General features: G+C 51.1%; 1 protein-coding gene across 1 annotated transcript; it reads left to right on the top strand.

Annotated features, from left to right (window-relative positions):
* The first annotated feature begins 2,345 nt into the window (after nt 1-2,345).
* On the top strand, nt 2,346-24,888 carry Gpi (glucose-6-phosphate isomerase). Its single transcript, XM_013026324.1, has 18 exons — nt 2,346-2,549; nt 3,721-3,811; nt 4,569-4,637; nt 6,497-6,616; nt 11,086-11,169; nt 11,324-11,470; nt 12,846-12,917; nt 13,727-13,771; nt 14,737-14,790; nt 19,437-19,497; nt 20,006-20,049; nt 20,195-20,347; nt 21,219-21,348; nt 21,487-21,563; nt 23,558-23,686; nt 24,127-24,202; nt 24,293-24,359; nt 24,451-24,888. Exons 1-18 carry the CDS (start codon nt 2,428-2,430, stop codon nt 24,584-24,586), a joined length of 1,677 nt encoding a protein of 558 aa, XP_012881778.1. The 5' UTR covers nt 2,346-2,427; the 3' UTR covers nt 24,587-24,888.
* The last annotated feature ends 2,310 nt before the right edge of the window (nt 24,889-27,198 follow it).

The raw sequence follows: 27,198 nt of genomic DNA on the forward strand, positions 1-27,198 counted from the left end.
CTTTGAACCATGATTCTCAGATCACCGCAGCTTCCTGGGTAGTTAAGATCACAGGTGTGACCCACTCGTGCCTGGTTTTGTTCTACTTTTTGTAGATTTTGTTCTTCGTTCTGCTATGACTTGTGACCCTTCAAACAGGAACCTAGTTGTTAAAAAAAAAACAAACCCTATTTTCTACACTTTTTACTATAGAAACTAATTTTTTACTATTAAAAAAAAAATCCAGGGCTGGGAAGGTGGCTCAGTGGTAGAGCGCTTGCCTTGCATGCATGAGGCCCTGGGTTTGATTCCTCAGCACCACATAAGCAGAAGGGAAAAAAAAGCCAGAAGTGGCTCTGTGGTTCAAGTGGTAGAGCGCTAGCCTTGAGCTGAAGAGCTGAGGGACAGCACCCAGGCCCAGAGTTCAGGCCCACGACCGAACCCCCCCCAAAAATCCAGATAACTTGGACATTTCAAACTACAAGATTATAGGCCAGCTGCTGGTGGTTCACGCCTGTAATCCTAGCTACTCAGGACGCTGAGATCTGAAGATTGTGGTTCAAAGCTGGACCCGGCAGGAAAGTCTGTGTGAGACTCTTACCTTCAATTAACCACCAGAAAAACCAGAAAGTGGCTCAAAGTGGTATAGTGATCACCTTGAGCAAAAGAGCTCAGGAACAGGGCCCACATCCCGAATTCAAGCTCCACAACTGACAAAATAAATAAATAATTAAAAAAAAAATAAGGGGCGGGAATGTGGCTCAGTGGTAGAGTGCTCCCTTAGCATGCATGAAGCCCTGGGTTTGATTACTCAGTACAACATAAACAGAAAAAGCCAGGAGTGGTGCTGTGGCTCAAGTGGTAGAGTGCTAGCCTTGAGCAAAAGAAGCTCAGGGACAGTGTCCAGACCCTGAGTTCAAGCCCCAGGACTGGCAAAGAAAAAGACTGTGAGGAAACCTGGCCTAATGAAGCAACTGGGAATCACTAAGAAAACAATTTACAGTGTACATTATTAGGATGTCAGAAAGTGCTATAGCAGGTCACTGATAATCTCATGCTGATAATCATACTTACTCGGGAAGCTGAGCTCTGAGAATCATGGTTTGAAGCCAACCTGAGCAGGAAAGTCTGTGAGACTCTTCAGTGGATTTGGTCAAATGCTTGAGCAAAAAATAGAAACAATAACAACAACAACCATAACAAAGCAAACAAACCTCAGGAAGTGTCTAGGCCCTGATTTCAAGCCCCAGTACCTGAACATCCATACACACAAAATTAGATATTGTTCTCTTCGCAAACTTGCACCTTTTCATTGAAAAATCTTTCTCTTTCCGTATTTGGAATCATTGATGACAATTCCATTTTCCAGATCCCAGATCCCAAACTTGATGCCACCTTGACCTTTCTTACTAGGAAACTGTGACTTCTTTACTCAACCAGCATAGCCTAACTTCTCCCTAATCTGTATGTATTATTGCACCAGCTTCCTCTCTGGGAACTTCTATTCAACCTGATGTACTCTAAAAACGAAACAGTTCAGAAAATGCTCCATCTTTGCTTAGAATCCTTCAGTGGCTTCCCATCTCAGAACAAAATCCAAAGACCTTCCTTTCACACCCACTCCACTCCAGCCACACTTGCTGGAATGAGTGATGCAGAAATGTTTCTGGGACATGGAAACATCTAAGCATATCCCCCTTCTCTCCTTCCTCCGTTCTCCCCAGAGTTTGAACTCAGGTCCTATTGCTTTTGTTTGTTTTTTCCTCTCAAGGCTGGCATACCATTTGAACCACACCTCCATGTCTGAGGTTTTGCTGGTTAAGGGGATAAGAGTCTGGGGGAAGGGTGGGAATTTATCTACTTGGGCTTCCCTCGAATTAAGTTCCTCAGCTCTCAGCCTTCTGAATAGCTAGGATTACAGGCTTGATCTACAGGTATCATGCTTAAACATTGCTCCGATTTCAGGAATTCCGCAGTTCCTATTCGATTTGTCAGAACATTTGTCTTCCAGTTAGTTCACTCCCTGGCTTTCACACTTTTGCTCTGAGGGCATCAGTGAGTATTTTCTTGATTTCTTGGGTCCTTTAGAAACCCACAGCATCTGCAAACAACCACCTGTACCGTGGGAGGCGTTCAACAAAAACCCCTCCGAGTCACAACTACTACAGGGGACAAGTAGCTGCACCCCCAGGGGAAGCAGGGAGCAGAGGTCCCGGCAAGGTCGTATAGCGGACAGGGCGGGACCGCGCGTAGGGTGGGGCCCGATGACGTCAGGGCCGCGAATGGGGGCGTGGCCAGTGCGTGGGGCGTGGCCGGGCGCCTGCGCTATAAAAACCGGCGGTGCGCGCGGGCCGAGGCTCCGCGAGTCCGCGACGCCCACTTTCTCTCGTTCCTTCCTTCTTCTTCTTCCGCGCACGCTCCGGGCCTGGTTACCTTTTGGGTCCCGCCATGGCTGCGCTCACCCAGAACCCGGATTTCCAGAAGCTACGGCAGTGGCACAAAGACCATCACGGAAGCCTCAACCTGCGAGAACTTTTCCAAGGCGACAAGGACCGCTTCAACAAGTTTAGGTACGGTGTGCGAGCGGGGAGGGGCGAGGAGGGGCAAGAGGGGCTCCCCCCAGGGATCCCCGACAGCCTGGAAGAGGCCGCACGGTGTCCTTGACGCCTCCTTGGGAGCAGCGGGTTTCTGGGGTGGGGGTGGATGGGGGAGATCATCTGTTTGCTGAAGAATCCCGGGGCAGGGGGGGACCTGGGGAGAGAAGTGGGGGGAGGGTCCTTCTGCATCCTAGGTTCATGGGGACCCCCCCGTGTGCCCCAGTCATTTGAGAAAGGCACTCGTACCCACATGTGTGTGTGTGTGTGTGTAGGAGACTGACTCAAGCAGGTTAGAAAGAGCTTTGGATGGCCCTCGGGGTGTGGGTGGGCTTGGAGGGAGGGGGGGACCGGGAGGTTTCCTAAGCAGCGAGGTGACCTGCTGAAGACGCTGAAGCTAGACAGCCATGAATAACGGGGACCCAGGAAGACGTGTGGGAGGAAATCTGGGGTGGGGAGGTATCCCAGCCTGCTCTCCGGTCACTGGTGTTGGAAGGAAGGAGGGAGGGTTGGCCAAGGAGGGGCAGAGACAGGATTCCATGACACCTGTAGCTTCAGGCTTCTGCCACCCCCCCCCCCAAGGCCCAGCCTTCACATCTGGAGGATTGGGTGCCCCAGAGAGGCAAGCTCCCAGAGAGGAAGCTCAGGGAGAGGGTGGTCACTCAACACTCCTCTCTTTCCAAAATATGATTCCTTGTCTAGGGGCTCTCTGCATTCTCTGTTCTGTGCAGGTCTGCCTGGGTTGCAAGGTGTTCACTGCTGCTGGGCAGCTGAGGCCCTTTTGGGGTGTGGCACTAGGTGGATTTTTTTTTTTTCTGACTCAAGGCCTGGGTGCTTTCTCTTAGCTCTTTCACTCAAGACTGGTGTTCTCTCTTCCACGTGAGCCACACCTCCACTTCCAGCTTTTTGCTGGTTCATTGCAATAAGAGTCTCGTTGATTTATTATTTTTTCTGCCCTGACTGCTTTGAACTATGTTCCTCCAATCTCAGCCTCCTGAGTAGCTAGAATTACAGGCATGAGCTACCAGCATCCAGCTTGAATGTTTCTTTTGGAAGCAGCTAGGGTGAGCTTGCCAGCTTGGGGAGAGAGAGAGAGAGAGAGTGTCTCTCACCAGGGATGGTGAGCAGCTTCTGTATTTTTCTGCAGCTTGACCCTCAACACCAACCATGGCCATATTCTGTTGGATTACTCTAAGAACCTTGTCACTGAGGAAGTGATGAAGATGCTGGTGAACCTGGTAATGTATGGTTTGGGGAGGGTGATAGACTGCAAGCTGGACTGTGAACACTTGTCCCTGGCCCAGTTTCTAAGTAGTACCCTAGAGCCCCAGGGCTTCATGTTTGAGTAAACCCTTTTCAAAAGGTACCTGCCAGCTCCTTAGGGGTAGGACCATACATGCTCTGTGCTTGGGGGCTTGGGCTGGTGGTGACCAATAGGGGTAGGGCCAGGCATCAATGTCTTCTTTATTTTCTTTGTTTATTTTATTTTTATTCATTTTGGGTGCCAGTACTGGGGTATGAACTTAGGGCTTAGGTGCTGTCTCTTAGCTTTTTTGTTTTTTCCTGGTCCTGGGGCTTGAACTCAGGGCCTGGGTGCTGTCCCTGAGCTCTTTTTATCTAGTCTAGCACTCCACCATTTTGAGCCACAGCTCCACTTAACAGTTTTCTGGAGGTTCATTGGAGATAAGAGTCTCACAAACATTTCTGCCCGGGCTGGCTTTGAACTATGATTCTCAGATCTCAGCCTCCTGAGTAGCTAAGATTATAGGCATCAGCACCTGGCTCCTTAGCTTTTTTTGTTCAGAGTTGATGCTCTACTACTTGAGCTTCAACTCCATTTCCAGCCTTTGAGTGGCTAATTGGAGATGAGAATCTCATGGATTTTTCTGCCTAGGCTGTGATCAAACCACGATCCTCAGATCTCAGCCTTCTGAATAGCTAGGATTATAGGCATGTGCCACTCCACCTGGCCTCCTCAGTGCCTTCTTTTCCTAGGCCAAGTCCAGAGGTGTGGAAGCTGCCCGGGAACACATGTTCACTGGTGAGAAGATCAATTACACTGAGGTGAGCAGACCTGCAGGACACCAAGTTCCACATACCTTTTGGGGCCTCTTCCTTCCCTTTGGGGAGCTTCACAGGACTATTAGCAGCATTACCCTATGTCCTCACACCTTCTCTTAGGCAATGTGTTTGCTTAACAAGGGTGCCTCCTTTCCCCACCAAAGGCCAGTTTGTTTCTTTGAGGGCTGTTTGCAGAGTTTTATGCTGTGTCTTCCCCAAGACTGGCAGGCTGGGTTTGGCAAGCAAATTGGAATGGTTCCCAGTGACTTTTCAGAGAGAAGCATATCTCAAGCCTGAAATAGTTCCTTAGATTTTCTGGAGGCTGGTTGGGTTTCTTAGAGAATATAACTGTTACATCCTTGCTGCAAACTTCACTAATGACAGGACATTCATGTCACAAAAGACCTCAGCCTCAGCTTGCTAGCAGTAAGGGCAGGCCTTGGAGACCCTAGCCCTGACTTGCTGTGGAAGCATAATAAGCACCAAACACTCAGAATCTCTATTCTCATAATGTTACTAGCTTGAGGCTTAGTGAACCAGATGTCTAACAACACACTAACTTTAAGAGGCAGAGCCGGGATTCATATGCTGTGCAGCCCATCTCCCATTGCCCTCACAGAGGGCTTTCCACAGGGTTGATGTGGGGAGGAGCTGGCCAGGCTGAGGGGATGAGCACAAAGCCTCCATCTCAAGGACCCTTGCACTGGGTTGCAGACCCAAGATGACCCCTTTCCTTTCCTGCCCACCTGCAGCTTTAGACCTGTTCCCCTCCAAGACAGCTAGCTGCTGCTGGCTTTTGCTAGACAGGGAGTATACACTCCTGATACCTCTCACAGACCCAATCTGTTTTTTGTTTGTGTTTTGTTTTGCCAGTCCTGGGGCTTGAATTCAGGGCCTGGGCACTGTCTCTGAGCTCCTTTTGCTCGAGGCTAGCACTCTACCACTTGAGCCACAGTGCCACTTCTGGCTTTTTCGGTATGTGTGGTACTGAGTAATCAAACCCAGGGCTTCATGCATGCTAAACAAGCACTGTACCACCGAGCTACATTCTCAGCCCCGGTTTTTGTTTTAGAGACTGGACCCAAACTTTGTATCTGATGCTTTTGCTCATTGGCTGTCGTTCTATCACCTGAGCCATTTTTTTTTCTTTTTTTTTGTCAGTCATGGGCTTGAACTCTGAGCCTGGGTGCTGTTCCTCAGGTCTTCAGCTCAAGACTAGTGCTCTACCACTTGAGCCACAGCGCCACTTCCAGTTTTCTGGTAGTTAATTGGAGAAAAGTCTCCTGGGCTTTACTGCCTGGACTGACTTCAAACTGGGATCCTCAGACCTCAGCCTCCTGAGTAGCTAGGATTGCAGGCATGAGCCACTGGTGCTGGGTTTTGTTTTTTTTTTTTTTCTTTCCCAATCTGAATCTGGTAATGAGGGGCTGCTCAGTATGGGTGGGGGGCTGCCTGGTGAGGGGCTTTAGTTGCCTGCCTTACCCCAAACCCAAAGGTCTGAGGACAGTTCTAGAAAGTTCTAAGAGACACCACAGGCTCTCATAGGGAGGATGAGGGTATGTTAGGTTTCATAACATTGAAGGTGTTCATTGCCTCTCTTCTCTGACCTCTCTTGTCATCCCATGCTTCTGCCCACTTTTTTTCTTCCAGCTGTTTATACCCTGAATACCTGTGGTCCTTCATGGCCTGTCCTAGACATGTTCAGGGAGTGGCACATGCTTTTCTGGGACTGAGGAAATCTGAGGGCTGAGTTCACGGTGCACCAAGCCAGCTGGGAGCTTGGTTGTCCTAGGAGGTGTGTGTTGAGATGTGTGGAGAGGGGCCCACGGGTAGGGACTTCACACTGGAACCCTCATCCCCAGGATCGGGCGGTGCTTCATGTGGCCCTTCGGAATCGGTCAAACAACCCCATTATGGTTGACGGCAAAGATGTGATGCCAGAGGTGAACAAAGTTCTGGAAAAGATGAAAACGTTCTGCCAGGTCAGTAGCTGACAAGTTGAACTTGCTTGTGTGTTTGGGGGGGGGGTGTCCCGGAAGCCTTACAAGTGGCTCCACATGGGTTCTCTTTGAAGGCAGGACTCAGACCCTCATTGCAGCCTCCGGTGGAAGTTGGGGGTGAGGAGAACCTATGTGATCACTGATGGGGGAGGAGGGGTCTCTGACAGAGAGAGTCAGTAGGGAACGGAGGCTTGGTGTGTCTAGTCTCTTTAGTCATACCTCTAAGTCCCGAATCACAACATAAACATGGAAATTTCTTGTACTTACTTCCAGCAGACTTTCCAGGCAAGGCCTTTAGAGTTTCCTGTGAAATCCTCCCAAAGAAGCCAGTCCCTGATGGCTCACGCCTGTAACCCTGGCTACTCAGGAGGCTGAGATCTGAGGATCATGGTTTGAAGCCAGTCCAGGCAGAAAAGTCTATGAGACTCTTATCTCCAATAAACTCAGAAAAAGCTGGAAGTGGTGCTGTGGATCAAAATAGTAGTCCTACCTTTGAGTGAAAGCTTAGGGACAGTGCCCAGGCCTAGAGTTCAAGGCCCAGGACCTGCAAAAATAAAATAAAACATCCCAAAGGTCCTGTGTGAATGTCAGCTACATAGACCAACAGCAAAGGACCTGGGTGAGTGCCAGCTACAGACACTGATGTCTGTTGTCTCTTTGAGCAAACAGGTTCATTTTCTTTCCACCTGCTCTTCTGAAGCTTACTTCCATTAGAAATATGGAGAGATGGGGCTGGGAAGGTGGCTCAGTGGTAGAGCGCTTGCCTTGCATGCCTGAGGCCCTGGGTTCAATTCCTCAGCACCACATAAGCAAAAAGAAAAAAACCGGAAGTGGCGCTGTGGCTCAAGTGGTAGAGTGCTAGCCTTGAGCTGAAGAGCTGAGGGACAGCGCCCAGGCCCAGAATTCAGGCCCCATGACCAGATCCCCCCCCCCAAAAAAAAAAAAGAAATATGGAGAGATGTCCCTAGATTGTCATCATTCATATAATCAAGGCCACTTTTTCTTTTTTTTTTCTTTTTTTTTTGTCGGTCGTGGGGCTTGAACTCTGGACCTGGGCGCTGTCCCTCAGCTCTTCAGCTCAAGGCAAGCGCTCTACCACTTGAGCTACAGTGCCACTTCCAGTTTTCTGGTGGTTTATTGGAGATAGGAGTCTCACGGTCTCTCCTGCCCGGGCTGGCTTTGAACCGAGATCCTCAGATCTCAGCCTCCTGAGTAGGATTACAGGCGTGAGCCACCAGCGCCCGGCTAAGGCCACTTTTTCTGTGTAGGGTGTCCCTTTGCTCCTGGATACAGAAATGTGATATCCAGCGCCTGTGTGGATGTGTGTGCATATCTGTCCACACAGACTGTGCATGCTCTGGGAGTGATCATGTGCTCAGCTGCAATCATTCACTGATAGTCCCTGAAAGCCAGTGTTCATGGGTGTGTGTGTGTCCATCCCTTGGCTGGTCAAAGTCTGGTTCCTTTGGCCAAGAGCCATTTTCAGACTTGAAAGCAGTGTTCATGTGAGAAGTGATTGTGGCATTCATCTCAAAGGCTTCAAAGGCTGAGCTCTGGTGGTTCACATCTGTAATACTGCCTGGCTAGGAGGCAGAGATCTGAGGATCACAGTTCCAAGCCAGCCTGGGCATGAAAGTTTGTGAGACTCTTATCTCCAATTAAACACCAAAAATCTGGAAGTGGAGTGTGACCCAAATGGTAGAGTGCTAGTCTTGAGCCAGAAATTTCTGGGACAGCACCCAATCTCTACATTCAAGCCTCAGGACCAGCATCACATGTGCATACACATGCGGATACCCATAACACACACACACACACATACACACAAGGCCTGGATGACCATGGGGAAGTACTTCGGCGCAATTAGTATACACACACACACAGAGAAGTTTGATGCGCGGCGCCGGTGGCTCACACCTGTCATCCTAACTTCTTAGGAGGCTGAGATTTGTGGTTCAAAGCCAGTCCGGGCAAGAAAGTCCTTGAGACTCTTTTATCTCCAATAAACTGCTAGAAAACCAGAAGTGGCACTGTGGCTCAAGTGGTACAGTGCTTGCCTTGAGCTGAAGAGCTGAGGGACAGTGCCCAGGCCCAGAGTTCAAGCCCCACAACCAAAAAAAAAAAAAAGTTTGGGAGGAGAGGGACATTGAATGAGAATGAATATGCACAATGTAGTTGGCATGCATGAAATTAGAACCGTGACACCTATTGATAGCATTTTTAGAAGAGGAGAGTAGACTTCCGGTTCTGGTGGCTCACACCTGTAATCCTAACTACTTAGAAGGCTAAGATCTGAGGATCACAGTTTGAAACTAGCCTGGGCAAGAATGTTGGTGAGACTCTTATCTCCAATTAAACAGCAAAAGTCAGAAGTGGAGCTGTGGCTCAAAGTGGTATGCACTACCCTTTAGCACAAAAGCTCAAGGACAGGGCCCAGGCCCTAAGTTTCAAGCCCTATGATTGGCACAAAAAGAGAAAAAAAAAAAAAAGAGAGAGAAAAAATAGGTAGAGACACTAGGCTATAACTTAGGTTAAAACCCAAGAACAAGCTTAAAAAAAAAATCCAAACATAAATGATTAATGTTTGAGGTTTGCCAGTCAGATTATGGAGCATCAGGAATTCTGGAGCTGACATTATAACCTGCCATACTGTCCCATGTGCACCTGGAGTGTAGGCAGTTATATCACCATTGTAGCGTGTCCCAAGGCCTCATGTACTCAAAGAAAGGGTGTGACCATATTAAAGATATGAAAATCCCCTCACCCCTTGGGGTTTGGAGGAGGATTTTTTTTTTTTGGTGGTTGTGGGGCTTGAACTCAGCCTGGGCTCTGTCTCTCCCCTCTTCAGCTCAAGGCCAGTGCTCTACCACTTGAGCCACAGCACCACTTCCAGTTTGTTTGTTTCTTCTTTTTTTGGGGGGGGGGTCCGGTTGTGGGGCCTGAACTCTGGGCTTGGGTGCTGTCCCTCAGCTCTTCAGCTCAAGGCTAGTGCTCTACCACTTGAGCCACAGCACCACTGCCGGCTTTTTGCTTATGTGGTGCTGAGGAATTGAACCCAGGGCCTCAGGCATGCAAGGCAAGCACTCTACCACTGAGCCACCTTCCCAGGCCCTGTTTATTTCTTTTTCTTTCTGTTTTTTCTTTTGTCGGGCATGGGGCTTGAACTCTAGGCTGGGTGCTGTCCCTCAGCTCTTCAGCTCAAGGCTAGCGCTCTACAACTTTAGCCACAGCGCCACTTCTGGTTTTCTGAGTGGTTTATTGAAGATAATAGTCTCATGGACTTTCCTGCCTGGGCTGGCTATGAAGCATGATCCTCAGATCTCAGCCTCCTGAATAGCTAGGATGACAGATATGAGCCACCAGTGCCTGGCTCTGGAGGAGGATTTTTATTGTAAGCCAAACATTGTTTTATTATTAAAAAGTTATTTTCGGCCTGGGTGCCGGTGGCTCAGTCCTGTAATCTGGCTACAGAGGAGGCTGAGATCTGACAATCACAGTTTGAAGCCAACCCAGGCAGGAAAGTCCATGAGATTCTTCTTTTCAATGAACCACCAAAAAGGTATATGTGGAGTTGTTGCTCAGGTGATAGAGTGCTAGCCTTGAGTAAAAGAAGCTTATAGACAGTGTCCAGGCCCTGAGTTCCAGCCCTAGGACCAACACAATAAAAACAAGTATTTTTTGGCAGTACTTGGTTTGAACTCCAGATATCACCTTTGCTAGGCAGGTGCTCTGCTGCTGAGCCATATCTCAAGCCCTGTTTTTCACTGGTTATTTTATTCATTTATGTTTATTTTGGGGCCGGTATTGGGCTTGAACTCAATCCCTTACTCCCTCACTTGGCTTTTTCCATTCAAGGGCACATTAGTGGATCTGCCACTTGATTTTTAATCTCCACTTGTGGGTTTTTGCTGGTTAATTGGAGACAAGAATCTCACAGAGTACCTTTTAACCACGATCCTCAGATCTCAGCTTCCTCAGTAGCTAGGCTTACCGGTGCACCCTGGCATGGTCCCAGCTTTTCTTATTTGGTAATGAACGTGGACTAGCAAGGCTCTTAAACTATCATCTTTTTTTTTTCTTTGTGTCAGTTCTGGGGCTTGAACTCAGGGCTTAGACACTGTCCCTGAACTACTTTTGCTCACGGTAGCACTCTACCACTTGAGCCACAGCTCCCCTTCTGGCTTTTTCTGTTTATGTGGTACTGAGAATCAAACCCAGGACTTCATGCATGCTAGGCAAGCGCTCTACCACTAAGCCACATTCCCAGCCCCTCACTATTATCTAAAGAGAACCTTAAGGCTCAGGGTCAGTGCCCAGGCCTAGAGTTCAAGCACCACAACCGACAAATAATAGAGACAGAAAGAACCTTAAAGTGGACATTAATGCTGGGAGACCTAGAGATTAGATAGTGATTGTTGGTGAACTGATTGTATCTTCTCACCTTGCTCTAGCGTGTCCGGAGTGGTGAGTGGAAGGGTTACACGGGCAAGGCTATCACTGACGTCATCAACATCGGCATTGGTGGCTCTGACCTGGTGAGGAGAACCCTACCTGGGGCCATTGGGATTGAGAGGTGGGAGCTGTGTGGTCCAGGTCCCTGTGTGTGCACTCCCCCCCCTCCCCCTGATTTCCCCAACAATGAGCCCTATATCCTGGAGCCTTGCTGTATGATGCCATATCTCCCCACAGGGCCCCCTGATGGTGACTGAAGCCCTTAAGACATACTCCTCAGGAGGTCCCCGTGTCTGGTTTGTCTCCAACATTGACGGGACCCACATTGCCAAAACGCTGGCCAACCTGAACCCTGAGACCTCCCTGTTTATCATTGCTTCCAAGGTATGGCGGCTTTGTGTATTATGTGATGGGGGGATGGGACAGGTGAGGGGGGTGGGGGTTCTGCCATTGCCCTGGGCCCAAGACTGCTTATGAATCATCTGCATTGGGAATCAGGCTGTTCCTCTACCTGGAAGCAAACTGCATAAATTCATACTGCTCAATTAGAACCTTTGTCAATTGTTTCTCTGTCATGTGACTCTGCCCAGACTGGGATTGAACTTTCTTATAGATCTGTCCCTTGTCTCTACTCCTTTCTCACCTCTGAGCCATGCCCTGATTACATACAGTTGTTTTTTTTGCCAGTCCTGGAGCTGGAACTCAGGGCTCTTTTGTGCTCAGGGTTAGCGTTCTACCACTTGAGCAGCCTCAGCACCACTTCTGGCTTTTTGAATATTTTGTTAGAGATAAGAATCTCATGGACTTTTCTGCCCAGGCTGGCTTTGAACCATGATCCTAAGATCTCAGCCTCCTAAGTAGCAAGGATGACAGGTGTGAGCTACTGGTGTCCAACTTGTGTGTGTGTATGTGTGCGCGCATGTGCGTGTGCCAGACCTGAACTCAAGGCCTGGGCACTGTCTTTGAGCTTTTTTGCTCAAGGTTAATGCTCTACCACTTGAACCACAGCTCCACTTCTGGCTTTTTTGGGTGGTTAATGGGAGATAAGAGTCTCATGGGCTTTCCTGCCCAGGCTGGCTTAGAACATTGATCCTCAGAGCTCAGCCTCCTGAGTGGCTAGGATTGCAGCCATTTTTAATTATTATTATTAAAATAGTCATTCAGCGGGGTTTTCTTTCTTGTCATCTGTATGCTGTGTGTGCTTTAGCACATACCACATGCCAAAGAATTCCATCTTGGGCCTGGCATCAGTAACTCAAGCCTGTAATCCTAGGGGAGGCTGAGATGTGAGGATCAAGCTTTAAAATCAATCCAGGCAAGAAAGTCTGTGAAACTCCCAATTAACCAGCAAGATACTAGAAGTGGAGCTATGGCTTAGCTGGTAGAACACCAACCATCCTTGAGCAGAAAATGCAAGGGATGGAACTCAAACTCTTAAGTTTAAGCCTCAGTACCAATACACATACAAAAAAAAAATTCCCTCAGTTCTGAGATGAAGCCTAGCACAGACTGAAGTAGAACCCCAGCAACCTCAGCCTGTCTCTTGAGAGAGGCCCTTGCCTTTCTTTGACCTTGAGTGGTCAGGGGAGGTTACAGCATAATTTAGAGTCCTAGACGCAGCTCTACTGTGTAGACCTGCAAATACTTGACCTTGTGACAAATGGGCCCCAGTATGGCCTCTGCTGCAAGCCTGGCTCCCGGCCCCTCGTGCTCCCTGTACCCCTGAGCTGGGGCCGACCACTGCCTTCTCTGCTTGCAGACCTTTACCACCCAGGAGACCATCACTAACGCAGAAACGGCAAAGGAGTGGTTTCTCTCATCAGCCAAGGATGTGAGTAGGCCTTGGGGCTCTCCCAGGGCGGGGTGGGTGCTGGCCAGTGCCCAGGCAGGGAAGAACTGGGGGAGGCTGACTGGCTGTCTTTCTTCTAGTGTTGGAAGGTGGGGGTGGGTGGATATGTGTCTGGAGCCTGCCTTTTCCGCTTGTGATAAAGGTTCTTCTTGGGCTCTGTTAGCCCCAGGCATGACCAAACAGCACAGGCGGCTCTAACTGGTTTTGGGTCCTTCCTTCCCACCTTGTGTGTGTGTGTGTGTGGGGGGGGGTTACTGCAACTAAGAGCTCTTTCTTTTGGTCCCTTGCTGCTGGCCACACTTACTTTTTTTTTTTTTTTGGGAGGGGTGTCAGTCCTGGGGCTTGAACTCAGGGCCTGGACACTGTCCCTGAGCTAACAGTGCTTTACAACCTGAGCCACAGCTCCACTTCTGGCTTTTTCTGAGTAGTTTATTGGAAATAGGAGTCTCATGGACTTTCCTGCCAAGGCTGGCTTTGAACCGTGATCCTCAGATCTCAGCCTCTTGAGTAGCTAGGGACTATAGGCGTGAGCCACCAGTGCCCAGTTGACACCTGTTTCTGTAGAGGAGATACGTTCCTAGGCCCTGTATGTTGGCATATCTTTTGCCTGCATAAACCTCACCTGGACATGGGCTCCTCTGCCAGCCTCAGGATGAGAATGCGGGAGTCAGGTAGGGGTAGACCACCTTAGTCCCTTTTGTGACCTTGGCTTCTCCAACAATAGGAGGATCACTACTCTGGCCAGGCAGCTCTGGGATGGGTTTTGTGTAACTTGCCTCTTTCTCTTCTAGACCTCTACAGTGGCAAAGCACTTTGTTGCCCTGTCTACCAATACGGTAAGTGTCCGTGTGCCCGTCCCTCCAGACCCCTTTCCCCCCAGCTCCCCACAGAGCCCAGGTCAAATGGCCTCTCAGAATCCACGAGCTGAGGTGTCATTCCCAGACACGAGGCATCTTGGATTGGATGGTGATCCCTACCTGTGATCTGTAAGCTCTCCCATCGGGCCTGACTGGTTTCTGGAACTCTCCACGCACCTCTCCTTGACCTCTGCCACCTTTTCTCCCTAAATGTGAAATTAAGTCCCAGTGAATGCATGTGAGGTAGTGTTCACAGGCTTGGAACCCAGGACATCTGCCTGTCAGTTCTCACAATCCTGAAGTGAACCTTGCTTAGCCCCAGTGCATGGGGGTTCTGTGCCAGGCAGGTCTGCCTGACCACTGCCTTTCCCACACCCAGTGCAGCCACACCTTCAGCAGCTCACATAGGAGGTAGCAGGGACAGGCTGGCTCACCTAGCGTGCTTGCGTGCCTGCTGCTCATGAGCTCAGGTTACCAGTGGTGCAAAATAGGTAAGGGGTTGCTAGCCTGCTGTCCAGAGGGCTAGATTCCTGAAGAACTGGATGTCATCTCCCTGGAACACTCTTGAGTGGAGTCACCTTCCCCGATACCCAAAAGTCAGCAGGTGTGCTCAGCCCAGGCCATGCGGTCCCTAGCCTGGGGCTATTCTTTGGGTTCCCAGATGTCCTGGGGGCTATTGTCTGCTATCCTTGGCTGTCCTCCCATTCCCCTGGCTCTCGCAGCAGGATGGGGGCCTGGTACTGGTTGGGGAGGCCTGGTAAGTGCAAACATGAGCCAGCCTGGAGTCCAGCTCTGGGTGGGCGGATAGATCCTCGGTCCTCCCCTTGACTCAGGTCGCCCTGCGCTGCCCCCTCCCAGGCACCTGGGGGCAGTGGTGAGGAGCTGCTGCTGTTCGTCCAGCTAACAAATCCGTCTTCTCATCTCTCTCCCTTTGTCCCTTGCAGAGCAAAGTGAAGGACTTTGGAATTGATCCTCAAAACATGTTTGAGTTCTGGGATGTAAGTACAAGCCCTCTGCGTGCTGGTCCATGGTGTGTCATGGGTCATGACACATGGCCTTGGAAGAGGGGGCCCGTGAGGTCAGGTCAGCATTGCTGAGCTCTTTTTGCATCGCCTAGATTTGGGGAAGGCAGAGAGAGCGGCCTTTGCAGGGTGACACATGCCAGGCAGCGTGAGGACTCCCCGTGGGCATGCCCACCATGGGTCAGGCCTGCAGGGTTAGGTCACAGTCAGCTGGGTGTCTGCCAGCAGCACCCGCTGTGGGGTAACCAGAGCTGCACCTGTCCCTCACTGAGCTGTGGCTGCAAGTTATTCTCGGCTGTGACCTTTCTTTAAACCGTAGGCCCCACAGGTTGTAAAGGCCAGGGGGCACAGTAAGGCAGGGGTGGGGCCCATAACTAATGGATAGCTAGATGCTTGTGGGAGCAGCTGGAGGCTGCCAGGAGATGCCAGGCGGGGAGCCTGGGCAGGCTGGGTCTGGGCAGTTTGTACCATAAACCTTGAGCGGCAGAGCTGAACGCTGCCGTGTAGGATGCCCACCTTTGCTGTTAGCCTCATTTTGAGCATGAGCTTTCTCAGCCAGAGTACAGCAGGGGTGTGAGAAGGGCTGGCAGTCTTGGGGTGCAGTGGGTGTGGCTGGCAGAGATGGTCAGTGTACCCTTAGGGTGTCAGCCATTTGGGAGCTTTCCTGTCCACAGATGGGGCCTCTTTACCTTGAAAACTCTGAGAGCCTTTTCCTACTCTAAGCCAGCCGCTGTGTACTCTGAGTTAACTTCTTTATAGAATGACACTTTATAGCTGGGCACCAGTGGCTCACACCTGTAATCCTAGCTACTCAGGAGGCTGAGATCTGAGGATCACGGTTCAAAGCCAGCCTGGGCAGGAAAGTCCATGAGACTTTTATCTCCAATAAACCACTAGAAAACCGGAAGTGGTGCTGTGGCTCAAGTGGTAGAGCGCTCGCCTTGAGCTGAAGAACTGAGGGACAGCGCCCAGGCCCTGAGTTCAAGCCCCACAACCGACCAAAAAAAAAAAAAAAGCATGACACTTTCTAGAATAGCACAGGTGGATAGAGCTGGCTACTTTACCATCAGGCAGAGATGGTGTACCTTGGTCCTGTGGCAGGACCTGAGACCTTGGTTCCATGAGCACGGGAGGACTTGGCTCTTGGGTCAGGCTCAATGTTCTAGGGTCTATCAGGTGGGCAGAGGCCCTGGGGAAGGGGGCGGGAGGGGGGGCTTGCAGGAAGTCTGTAGGCCCTAAGTGACCCTTGAGTTGTAGCTCCCTAAGCAGGGCTTTGACTGCCCAGGGTCTTGCAAGTAAGTCCCTGGGGGAATGGCTGAGTCACAAGTTGAGGAGACATCACATAGAGCCAGGCTCAGTTTGGAAGGAGTAGATGAACATGGTCTCTAAGTTGGGTGCACCATCTCCGCCAGGCACGTTAAGTGGGCAGGGCAGGGTCTCATTCCGGAAAGCGTCCCTGTGGCTGAGGAGGTGGGTCAGACGCACGTGGCACCTGCAGTGGTAGGGTCAGGCACGGGCAGGTCAGATAAGTGTAGACTCCCTAGCTGTGTGTATGAGCTGGGAGGTGGCCTTGGGTAGGAGAGTTGGCAGTTTACAAAAACAAAACAGGCTGGGCTCGGGATGCTGGGAAGGGCTGGCCATCTGTAATCCATCCAGGGTGTGGTGTTTGCTATTGCTGTTATTTTTGCCAGTCCTGGGGCTCGAACTTGGGCCTGGGCATTGTCCCCAAACATTTTTGCTCAAGGCTAGCACTCATCACTTGAGACACAGCCCTGCTTTAACCTTTTTTTAATTTTGTTTTTGGAAATTTATTGGAGTTTCCTTTCTCTGCCTGGGCTGGCTTCAAACCACAATCCTCAGATCTCAGCTATCTCACTAGCTAGGATGACATGTGGTGCCCAGTTTTGTTACTGTTTTTTTTCTTTGTTGGTCATGGGGCTTGAACTCTGGGCCTGGGCACTGTCACTCAGCTCTTTAATTCAAGGCAAGTGCTCTACCACTTGAGCCACAATACCACTTCCGGTTTTCTGGTGGTTTATTGGAGATAAGAGTCTCACGAAGAGACTGGGAAGATGGCTTAGTGGTAGAGTGCTTGCCTTGCATGCATGAGGCCCTCCATTCCATTCCTCAGCACCACATAAGCAAAAAGAAAAAAGCCGGAAGTAGCGCTGTGGCTCAAGTGGTAGAGCGCTAGAACTAGAGTCTATGAGGAAGGGCCTGAGAGGCTGCGTTAAGTATAGTGGGGTCTCCAGGAATGTCTGACAGGTAAGTCACCCCCACCACCAATCCCAGGCTCCTTTCAGAAGGACCCCATGGTTCATCTACTGCCTAAGCCAGGACCTTGAGCCATACTTCTGTCATTGTTTTTTTTGGGGGGGAGGGGCAGGGGCCTGGGCGCTGTCCCTCAGCTCTTCAGCTCAAGGCTAGCGCTCTACCACTTGAGCCACAGCACCACTTCTGGCTTTTTTCTTTTTGCTTATGTGATGCTGAGGAATCGAACCCAGGGCCTCAGGCATGCAAGGTTTTATTATATATTTATTATTATTATTTATTTATATAACTTCTGGTTTTATTGAGCAGCTAGGATTATAGGCATGAGCCACCAGCACCCAGCTCTTTTTTTTTTTTTTTTAATTTGTGCCAGTCCTAGAGCTTGAACTCAGATCCTGGGCACTGTCCCTCAACTTTTACATTCAAGGCTAGTGCCCTACCACTTGAACCACAGCGCCACTTCCAGCTTTTTGGTGGTTCATTGGAGATAAGAGTCTCATGGGCTTTCCTGCCCAGGCTGGCTTTGAACCTCGCTCCATCTTGCAGGCTATCGGGCAGGCAGGAGGCTACTCTGAGGCTGTTAGGACATCTGGAGATGGGAACGGAAGGTCCCATCCCGATGCAGGGGTGAGGCTTGGAGACACGAGGGGCGGACTCAGGGAGGAGCTGCTGTTAGGACATCTGGAGATGGGAATGGAAGGTCCCATCCAGATGCAGGGGTGAGGCTTGGAGACACGAGGGGTGGACTCAGGGAGGAGCCGCTGGGGCTGTCATTTTGCAGGAAGAATGTCTGGCACAGTCTGAGGAGTGGGTGGGAGACCTTAGCAGTGGGCTTGGCCAGGAGGTCCGTCTACGTGTGTGAATGTGGGGGCAGCATGGGGCACAGGGGGTAGGTACAGAGTCTCCTCGTCTGAGGACATGGGAAGAACACAGGTATCAGACACTGGACTGGGTCCTGGCACAGGTGTGTCTCTCCAGGTCACTCTGGTGGAGGAGGCAGGTCAGGCTCAGGTACGGGTCTGGGGTCTGACTGACGGAGGAGGCAGGTATGGGTCCTGGGTCTGTCTGACCGAGGAGGCAGGTCAGGCTCAGGTACGGGTCCAGGGTCCGACTGACGGAGGAGGCAGGTATGGGTCTTGGGTCTGTCTGACCGAGGAGGCAGGTCAGTCTTAGGTATGGGTCCTGGATCTGATTGACGGAGGAGGCAGGTATGGGTCCTGGGTCTGTCTGACCGAGGAGGCAGGTCAGGCTCAGGTACGGGTCCAGGGTCCGACTGACGGAGGAGGCAGGTATGGGTCTTGGGTCTGTCTGACCGAGGAGGCAGGTCAGTCTTAGGTATGGGTCCTGGATCTGATTGACGGAGGAGGCAGGTATGGGTCCTGGGTCTGTCTGACAGAGGAGACAAGTCAGGCTCAGGTATGGGTCCTGGGTCTGACCAGCAGAGGAGGCAGGTAAGATACAGGCATGAGTCCTGGGTCTGACAGAGGACACAGGTCAGGCTCAGGTATGTCTGTATCTGACTGATGGAGGAGGCAGCTCAAGCTGAGGTATGAGGCCCTGGGTCTGTCTTACAGAGGAGGCAGGTATGGGTCCTGGATCTGAGTGACAGAGGAGTCAGATCAGGCTCAGGTACAAGTCCTGGATCTGTCTGATGGAGGAGGCAGGTCTGACTCAGGTACAGATCCGGTCCTATGTCTGACTGAAGGAGGAGGCAGGTCAGGCTCAGGTATGGGTCCTGGGTCTGACTGACGGAAGAGGCAGGTATGGGTCCTGGGTCTGTCTGACGGAGGAGGCAGGTCTGGCTCAGGTATGGGTCCTGGGTCTGACTGACAGAAGAGGCAGGTATGGGTCCTGGGTCTGTCTGACGGAGGAGGCAGGTCAGGCTCAGGTATGGGTTCTGATCTTGGAGTAAAGGCGTGCTGGACAGTATGGGTCCTGAGTCTGTCAGAGTGCATGGGCTGGTGACAGGCCCAGGTTCTGGGACTGGCAGTGGCTGGCTAGGCCCAGCACAGGTGTGAGCACGGCTGTGCCGACTTCCTGGCAGTGTTAGACACGGGTGTCTGAGCGTTGGCTCTGCCTGTCTGGGCAGCTGGCGACGCAGGTATGAGCCAGCCCCAGTAGGGTGTTCCGTTGAGTCTGTGTCTCTGGCCGGTCCCCTGTGTAGTCTGCCGTGTTGTCAGCCGTGACAGTTCCCAGCGCCTGGCCTGTGGCCTCGCTTGGCCAGGTGGGTTGGACCCAGGCCCTCGGAGTGTGCGGCACTTGTGGAAGGGCAGTGCTGCGGGCACAAGCATGTGGGGGGGAGGGGGGACAGTGTGCCGGCCCCCCCTCAGCACCTTGTCCTTCTCTCCTAGTGGGTAGGCGGGCGCTACTCGCTGTGGTCGGCCATCGGCCTCTCCATCGCCCTGCACATAGGTGAGTGCTGGTGAGTCCCGGGGGACGGGCTTCTGTCCCCACAGACTCTTGGCCTCTTTTTTTTTTTTCTTCTTTTCTTTGGCCAGTCCTGAGGCTTGAACTCTGGGCCAAGGCGCTGTCCCTGAGCTCCTTTTGCTCAAGGCTAGTGCTCTTCCACTTGGGGTCACACCTCCACTTCCAGCTTTTTCTGTGATAAATTGGAGATGAGAGTCTCACAGATTTTTCTGCCTGGGCTGGCTTGGCACTGGGATCCTCAGATCTCAGCCTCCTGAGTAGCTGGGATTACAGGCATGAGCCACTGGTGCCCTGCTGGGAACATTTCTTTTAGGTGGGGAAAGCTGAGGATTTGGGGTGGGGGCCTGCAGGCTGGCCGTTTCTGTCTCTTCAGGGGAGCAGATGTGCCGGTACTTCGGGCCTGCTCCGATTAGAGAGCCTGTCTGCAAGATGTGCCTGCTGCCAGGGGGACCAGGGTGTGGCCATTTCTGTTGATGCTGCTTTTGTGTCACAGGTTTTGAAAACTTTGAGCAGCTGCTCTCTGGGGCTCACTGGATGGTGAGTGCTGAGTGTCTGTGTGCATGTGCACATGCACACGCATGCGCACATGTGTGTCTGTTGGTCGAGCTCCCTCCCACATCCCACCTTCCTCCTCCTCTCCCTGGCATCTTCCCAGATTTCACCTGCCCTCCTCTTATTCCAGGACCAGCACTTCCGCAAGACGCCCCTGGAGAAGAACGCCCCGGTCCTGCTGGCTCTGCTGGGGATCTGGTACATCAATTGCTACGGGTGTGAGACACACGCCATGCTGCCCTACGATCAGTACCTCCACCGTTTTGCCGCCTACTTCCAGCAGGTACCCTGCTAGCTGGCACCTCCTGCTCAGTGAGGTTCTGTTCTAAAAAGCCCTTCCATCCCTGTCCTTGCTTCCTGAAGTGCAGGCTCAATCTCTGAGCTATAGGCAGGGTCAGCTGATTTCCACCAGCACCTGAGGTACAAGTCCTGCCCCTGCAGGCCCCACTTTGGGGCACATCTTTTTTTTTTGGGGTCCAGTCATGGGGCCTGAACTCTGGGCCTGGGCGCTGTCCCTCAGCTCTTCAGCTCAAGGCGAACGCTCTACCACTTGAGCCATAGCACCACTTCCAGCTTTTTTCTTTTTGCTTATGTAGTGCTGAGGAATCAAACCCAGGGCCTCAGGCATGCAAGGCAAGCGCTCTACCACTGAGCCACCTTCCCAGCCCCTTTTGGGACACATCTTGAAGCAGCAGATTGCGGGGGGGGGAGGGGCACTGGGCTTCTGTCTCCACAACACGATGATGTGGAATGGAATAGGAAAGACATCACTAAGACTCCCCAGGTCCCAGCCATCGGGGCGAGGGTTGATGTGACAGTTGAAGTGACAGCCTTCAAGGCCTGTTAGACACTGGACCTGTCAAAACAAAAGAAAACAAAATAATCAGCCATGGAGTTGGCAGCGTGGCTCAGATGGTAGAGTGCCAGCCCGTGAGCAAAAACATCAGATACCAGGTTCCAAGTCCTTGTCTTAGACAGGAAAAAGGCCTCTTACCTTCTCCACATCCACTTTCTTCTGTCCTTCCTGCAGGAGATTCTAAAAAGCCACAAAGCTTAGGAACCTCCGGACCCATTTGCATGTCCACCTGCCAGGGCCCGGGGTCATGACAGACAGGCTTGCAGGGACAGAGCCAAGCCTGTGTTATGCATTCTAGGGTGACATGGAGTCCAACGGGAAGTACATCACCAAGTCTGGCGCCCGTGTGGACCACCAGACGGGCCCTATCGTATGGGGGGAACCAGGGACCAACGGCCAGCATGCATTCTACCAGCTCATCCACCAAGGTAGGGGCCAGTGGCTTGGTCATAGGCAGTGCTGGGGCGAAGAAGGATGTGACCCCAGGGCCTTTACACTTACCAGCAGTATCCTCCTGGAGGCTGTGGGGTTGGGACTGTGTGGGTGACCAGAGCGCCCTTCAACAGGCACCAAGATGATACCCTGTGACTTCCTCATCCCTGCCCAGACCCAGCACCCAATACGGAAGGGCTTGCACCACAAGGTAAGAGAAGAAACTGGTCCACACCAGTCCACACCCACACTTTTCAGACCTCCTAGGACCTGGCATTGTAGGTCAGTGGTTATGTTAACTTTCTCTGCCATGGCAGTGACTACGGACTTTGTGCATTGGTTACCTTGGTTTCCATAGCTTACAAGATCAGCAGAGCCTTAGTCCTGACTAAAATCAAGGGGTGTCAGGACTGCACCCCGTCCTGGAGAGCAGGAGGAATACATGCTCACTCAGGTTACCTGATTGTTGGCTCAGAGTGTTGGCTGAGGCTTCTTTTTCTGTTTCTCTCTTTCATTCTTTGGGCGTATGCAGGGCCTTGCTTGCCAGGCAGGCACTCTTGCTTGATTGAGCCATTCTCCAGGCCCATTTTTGCTTTCGTTCTTTTCCAGGCAGGATCTGGTATCTTTGTTCTTAGCCACCCTCAGATTGCCAACCACCAGCCATCTTTCTCTATAGCTTGGGGTGTCACAGGAACAACTGTCCCCTTCTTGTTGGCCAAGATGGGGATCTTGCTGCTTCGTTCAGGCTACCTCAAACAGCAATCCTCCCATCTTGGCTGGGATTGTAGGCATGGACTACCATATTCAATTTTTTCTTTTTTTTCCCCCCCCTTTTTAATTTTTTTTTCCTGTGCTAGTACTGGGGCTTGAACTCAGGGCCTGGGCACTGTCCTTGAGCTTTTCTGCTCAAGGCTAGTGCTCTAGCATTTTGAGCCATAGTACCACTTCTGCTTTTCTGGTGGTTCATTGGAGATAAGAATCTCACACACTTCTTGCCCAGGCTGGCTTTGTTTTTCGTTTTTTGTTGTTTGCTTTTGTTTTTGTTTTTTGTTGGTCGTGGGGCCTGAACTCTGGGCTTGGGCGCTGTCCCTCAGTTCTTCAGCTCAAGGCTAACGCTCTACCACTTGAGCCACAGCACCACTTCTAGCTTTTTCTGCTTATGTGGTACTGAGGAGTTGAACCCAGGGCCTCATGCATGCAAGGCAAGCACTCTTCCACTGAGCCACCTTCCCAGCCCCCATCAGGCTTGCTTTGAACTGTGATCCTCAGGTCTCAGCCTCCTGAGTAGCTAGGATTACAGGTGTGAGCCATCAATGCCCAGCTTCCTTTAGCTTTTTTTTTTTTTGGGGGGTGGGGCCTGAACTCTAGGCCTGGGCGCTGCCCCTCAGCTCTTCAGTTCAAGGCTAGCACTCTACCACTTGAGCCACAATGCCACTTCTGACTTTTTTCTTTTTGCTTATGTGGTGCTGAGGAATAGAACCCAGGGCCTCAGGCATGCAAGGCAAGTGCTCTACCACTGAGCCACCTTCCCAGCCCCTCCTTTAGCTTTTTCACTCCAGGCTAGCACTCTACCATTTACGACACAGCTCCTCTTCTGGCTTTTAGGAAGTTAGAGTCTCACAAGTTTTCCTGCCCAGGCTGGCTTTGAATTGCGATCTTCAAATCTCAGCCTCCTGAGAGCCTAGTATTACAAGTGTGAACCCCTGATACCTGGCCTGCTTAGGGTCTTAGAAGTGTTCATAGGGCCCTTGACAAGCTATGTATATATATATATATATCTCCCTTAAAAAAAGCCAGGTGCAGCTGCTGCTTGACTGGAGACCAAGACAGGAGGATTGGACTGGAGAGGCCAGCCTAGGCAAGTTAGGAAGGCATTGTCTCAATCAATATTTATTCATTTATTTTTTGTGGGTCATGGGGCTTGAACTCTGGGCCTGGGCGCTGTCCCTCAGCTCTTCAGCTCAAGGCTAGCCCTCTACCACTTGAGCCAAAGCGCCATTTCTGGTTTTCTGAGTCGTTTATTGGAGGTAAGAGTCTCATGGACTTTTCCTGCCCAGGCTGGCTTGGAATCACGATCCTCAGATCTCAGCCTCCCGAGTAGCTAGGATGACAGGGGTGAGCCTCTGGCACTGGGCAGCACTGTCTCAGTTTTCCAAAGAGCTTTCTGACTTGCCAGCCCTAACTGCTATTGCCGCCTCCTATCAGATCCTCCTGGCCAACTTCTTAGCCCAGACCGAGGCCCTGATGAAGGGGAAATCAACAGAAGAGGCCCGGAAGGAGCTCCAGGCTGCAGGAAAGAGTTCAGAGGCCATCGAGAAGCTACTGCCCCACAAGGTCAGCACCGTACCTGAAGTTAGCTTTGGTGACAGTTGCTCAAGCTGGAGCAGGAATGAATGTTTTGGGGCCTGAGCGGTCTCTACCTGTAGGAGTCTAGTTCATCTTACACAGTTGGTGGGGGGGGGAGGCCCCTCCCAAAAGTGTCACTCAGGATTTACTTGTGGATTTTTTTGTTGCTGTTGTTATGAGCCTTGAATTCAAGGCCTGGCCACTGTCTATGAGCTCTTTGGTTCAAGGTTAGTGCTCTACCACTTTAAGCCACAGCCCCACTTCTGGTTTCCCGGTACTTCATTGGAGATAAGAGTCTCGCAGACTTTCCTGCTCCGGCTAGCTTTGAACCAGATCATCTAGATCTCAGCCTCTTGAGTCGCCAGGATGACAGGTGTAAGCCCACCAGCGCCAGGCTTCACTTGTGGATTTCTGTTGTTTTTCTAAAGGTCTTTGAAGGAAATCGCCCAACCAATTCAATCGTGTTCACCAGGCTCACACCATTCATTCTTGGGGCGTTGATTGGTGAGGCAGAGAGAAGGGGCCGGCGGGTGGGTGGTGTGGGGCGGGGCAGGCTGTGGAGCTTTGCAGCACATGTTTCTGCCTCCTCCACAGCTTTGTACGAGCACAAGATCTTCGTTCAGGGTATCATCTGGGACATCAACAGCTTCGACCAGTGGGGGTGAGTGGCTGGCCCCAGGGGGTTGGGGACTGTCCGTGGTGGCCTGGCTGGCAGGTGCCACTAGCATTGTCCTCCCTCCTCCTCCCGGCAGCGTGGAGCTGGGGAAGCAGCTAGCCAAGAAAATCGAACCGGAGCTCGACAGCAACAATCCAGTGACCTCTCACGACTCTTCCACCAACGGCCTGATCAGCTTCATCAAGGAGCAGCGTGAGGTCAAACTGGAATAAAAACAGCGGCCCAGCAGCCCAGTGGAGACCACTGCACCCTCCTGTCCCTCCTCACCCTTCTGCACTGCATGGTCCTGACCTTCTCAGCCCAGAGCGCCCTCTGGTGGTGGACTTGGACCCGTACAAGTCTGTTAGGGGCAGCTGGCCTAGAATTGGCCATCCTCCCATCTGTGTCCACTCTGCCTCTTGTTTTCCATTTGGCTGAAGTGTGTGTTTGGGTGCAGCTGATTTTCTGACTTGCATTCTCATCATTCACATCCCAAGTAGAATAAAGATTCCACAAAGGAGGTGTATGCACTTAGCATCTTAGCTGTCCTTGATTGGATGCTTTGTGTGGCAGTCAGCACACGGTGGGAAAAGCCCTGTGTCTTGGTTGACGCTTGATACAGTGGGGAGCAGGCCAGCGAGGGGGACACAGGACATACCCAGAGTCACGAAGGCAGCTTGACTTCTAATCAAATCCCAAGTCTACTAGCTTTCTGTTGATTACTTCTGTTTGTTGGGGAGGTAAGAACATGTGTGCACATATTCACTGGTCCTGGGGTTTGAACTTGGACTCATTTGGCTTGCTTGCTCATACCTGGTGCTCTACCAGTTGTACCATGTCTTCCAGCCATGCTTTTTTTTTTTTTTTAAAGGTCAGTCATGGGGCCTGAACTCTGGGCCTGGGCACTGTCCTTTAGCTCTTCAGCTAGCACTCTAGCACTTGAGCCACACTTCTGGCTTTTTGTGCTTATGTGGTGCTGAGGAATCGAACCCAGGGCATATCATGCATACAAGGCAAGCACTCCACCATTAAGCCACCTTCCTAGCCCTCAGCCCTGCTTTTTGCTGACAATTGTGAATCTTGCAAGTTTTTCAGCTGAGGCTGGCTTCAAACTTCAATCTTGGGCTGGGAAGGTGGCTCAGTGGTAGAGTGCTTGCCTTGCATGCATGAGGCCCTGGGTTCGATTCCCCAGCACCACATAAGCAAAAAGAAAAAACCGGAAGTGGCACTGTGGCTCAAGTGGTAGAGCGCTAGCCTTGAGCTGAAGAGCTGAGGGACAGCGCCCAGGCTCAGAGTTCAGGCCCCACGACCGGACCCAAAAAAAAACAAAACAAAAAAAAAACCCTTCAATCTTACATTTTTTAGCCCTCTGGATAGCTAGGATTATAGATGTGAGCACATAGTATAGTATAGTTTTAAAAACAATATTGGCATTATAAATTGGTCAGATAACTTTCTGGCTGAGATCTTGGGTGATTACTATCTGACCAATACTTAGGTAGGTTTTTTCCCTTTTATAATTACACTTGTATCTTCTGAAGATAATAAAATATTGTTTTCAGCCAATTAAGAAGATAAGGAATGGGGCTGGGAAGGTGGCTCAGTGGTAGAGCGCTTGCCTTGCATGCATGAGGCTCTGGGTTCGATTCCTCAGCACCACATAAGCAGAAAAAAGCCAGAAGTGGCACTGTGGATCAAGTGGTAGAGTGCTAGCCTTGAACTGAAGAGCTGAGGGACAGCGACCGGGCCTCCCCCCCAAAAAAAAAAAAAGATAAGGAATCTTAGACATTGGGAGGAATGGCTGGCAGGCTAGAGGCTGAGCTCTCAGCCCCTCCACTTTGGATCATGATCCAGAAGGTCTAGGTAAGGGAATGGCTTCTCCAGCCTTCTCAGCAGACAAAGGGGGCTTTTGCCCCAATCCTTCCTGGGTCACCCATGTCTGCATTGAGTTCTGACTCTGTTCCATGCCTATCTAGAGACAAGATCAGCCAGGATTTTCTTTCTTGTTTTTAGGCAGTCATGGGACTTGAACTCTGGGCTTGAATGTTGTCCCTGAGCTCTTCAGCTCAAGGTGAATGCTCTACCACATGAGCCACAGCACCACTTCCGGTTTTCTGGTGGTTCATTGCAGATAAGAGTCTCACAACTTTCCTGCCCCGGCTGGCTTTGAACCATGATCCCAGCCTCCTAAGTAGCCAGGATGACAGTCATGAGCCACCCACACCCGGCTCAGCCAGGATTATTTTCTGCTTCTAGAAGGGAAGGCAAGTTGTATCTGAAGATTCAAAGTGGGGAATAGCCTATTTACACAAATGGCCACATGCATGTCAATGTCCACTAAAAACACTCAAATACCAGCATTTACCTGGTGAGGCTAGCCTTGATCAAAAGAAGCTCAGGTACAGTGCCTACGCCCTGAGTTCAAACCCCAGGACTGGCTGTATGTATATGTGTGTGTGTGTGTATATGTATGTATATATATATGTGTGTGTGTGTATGTATGTATAGCTTTTTGTTTTTTTGGTCCGGTCATGGGGCCTGAACTCGGCCTGGCCGCTGTCCCTCAGCTCTTCAGCTCAAGGCTAGCGCTCTACCACTTGAGCCACAGCGCTACTTCTGGCTTTTTTCTTTTTTCTTATGTGGTGCTGAGGAATCGAACCTAGGGCCTCAAGCATGCAAGGCAAGCGCTCTACCACTGAGCCACCTTCCCAGCCCGAAGTGATTCTTTTTGTTTTGAGGGTTTGTATACTCTTTGGCCTCAAAGTGAATACCTTTTTTTTTTGACCTTTGTAAAGGGGGCAGCTCTTCTTGGCCACCATGCCTGGCTTTTTTTTTTTTTTTTTTT

This window comes from Dipodomys ordii, unplaced genomic scaffold, assembly GCF_000151885.1.
Source record: "Dipodomys ordii isolate 6190 unplaced genomic scaffold, Dord_2.0 Scaffold92, whole genome shotgun sequence".
NCBI lineage: Eukaryota > Metazoa > Chordata > Mammalia > Rodentia > Heteromyidae > Dipodomys > Dipodomys ordii.

Bases quoted from the DNA above. Each gene is read 5' to 3' on its own strand.
- Gpi (XM_013026324.1), top strand. From the start codon at position 2,428: ATGGCTGCGCTCACCCAGAACCCGGATTTCCAGAAGCTACGGCAGTGG. The intron at 4,638-6,496 runs GTGAGCAGACCT...CCTCATCCCCAG, and splicing joins AGAAGATCAATTACACTGAG to GATCGGGCGGTGCTTCATGT. The intron at 20,050-20,194 runs GTGAGTGCTGAG...CTCTTATTCCAG, and splicing joins TCTCTGGGGCTCACTGGATG to GACCAGCACTTCCGCAAGAC.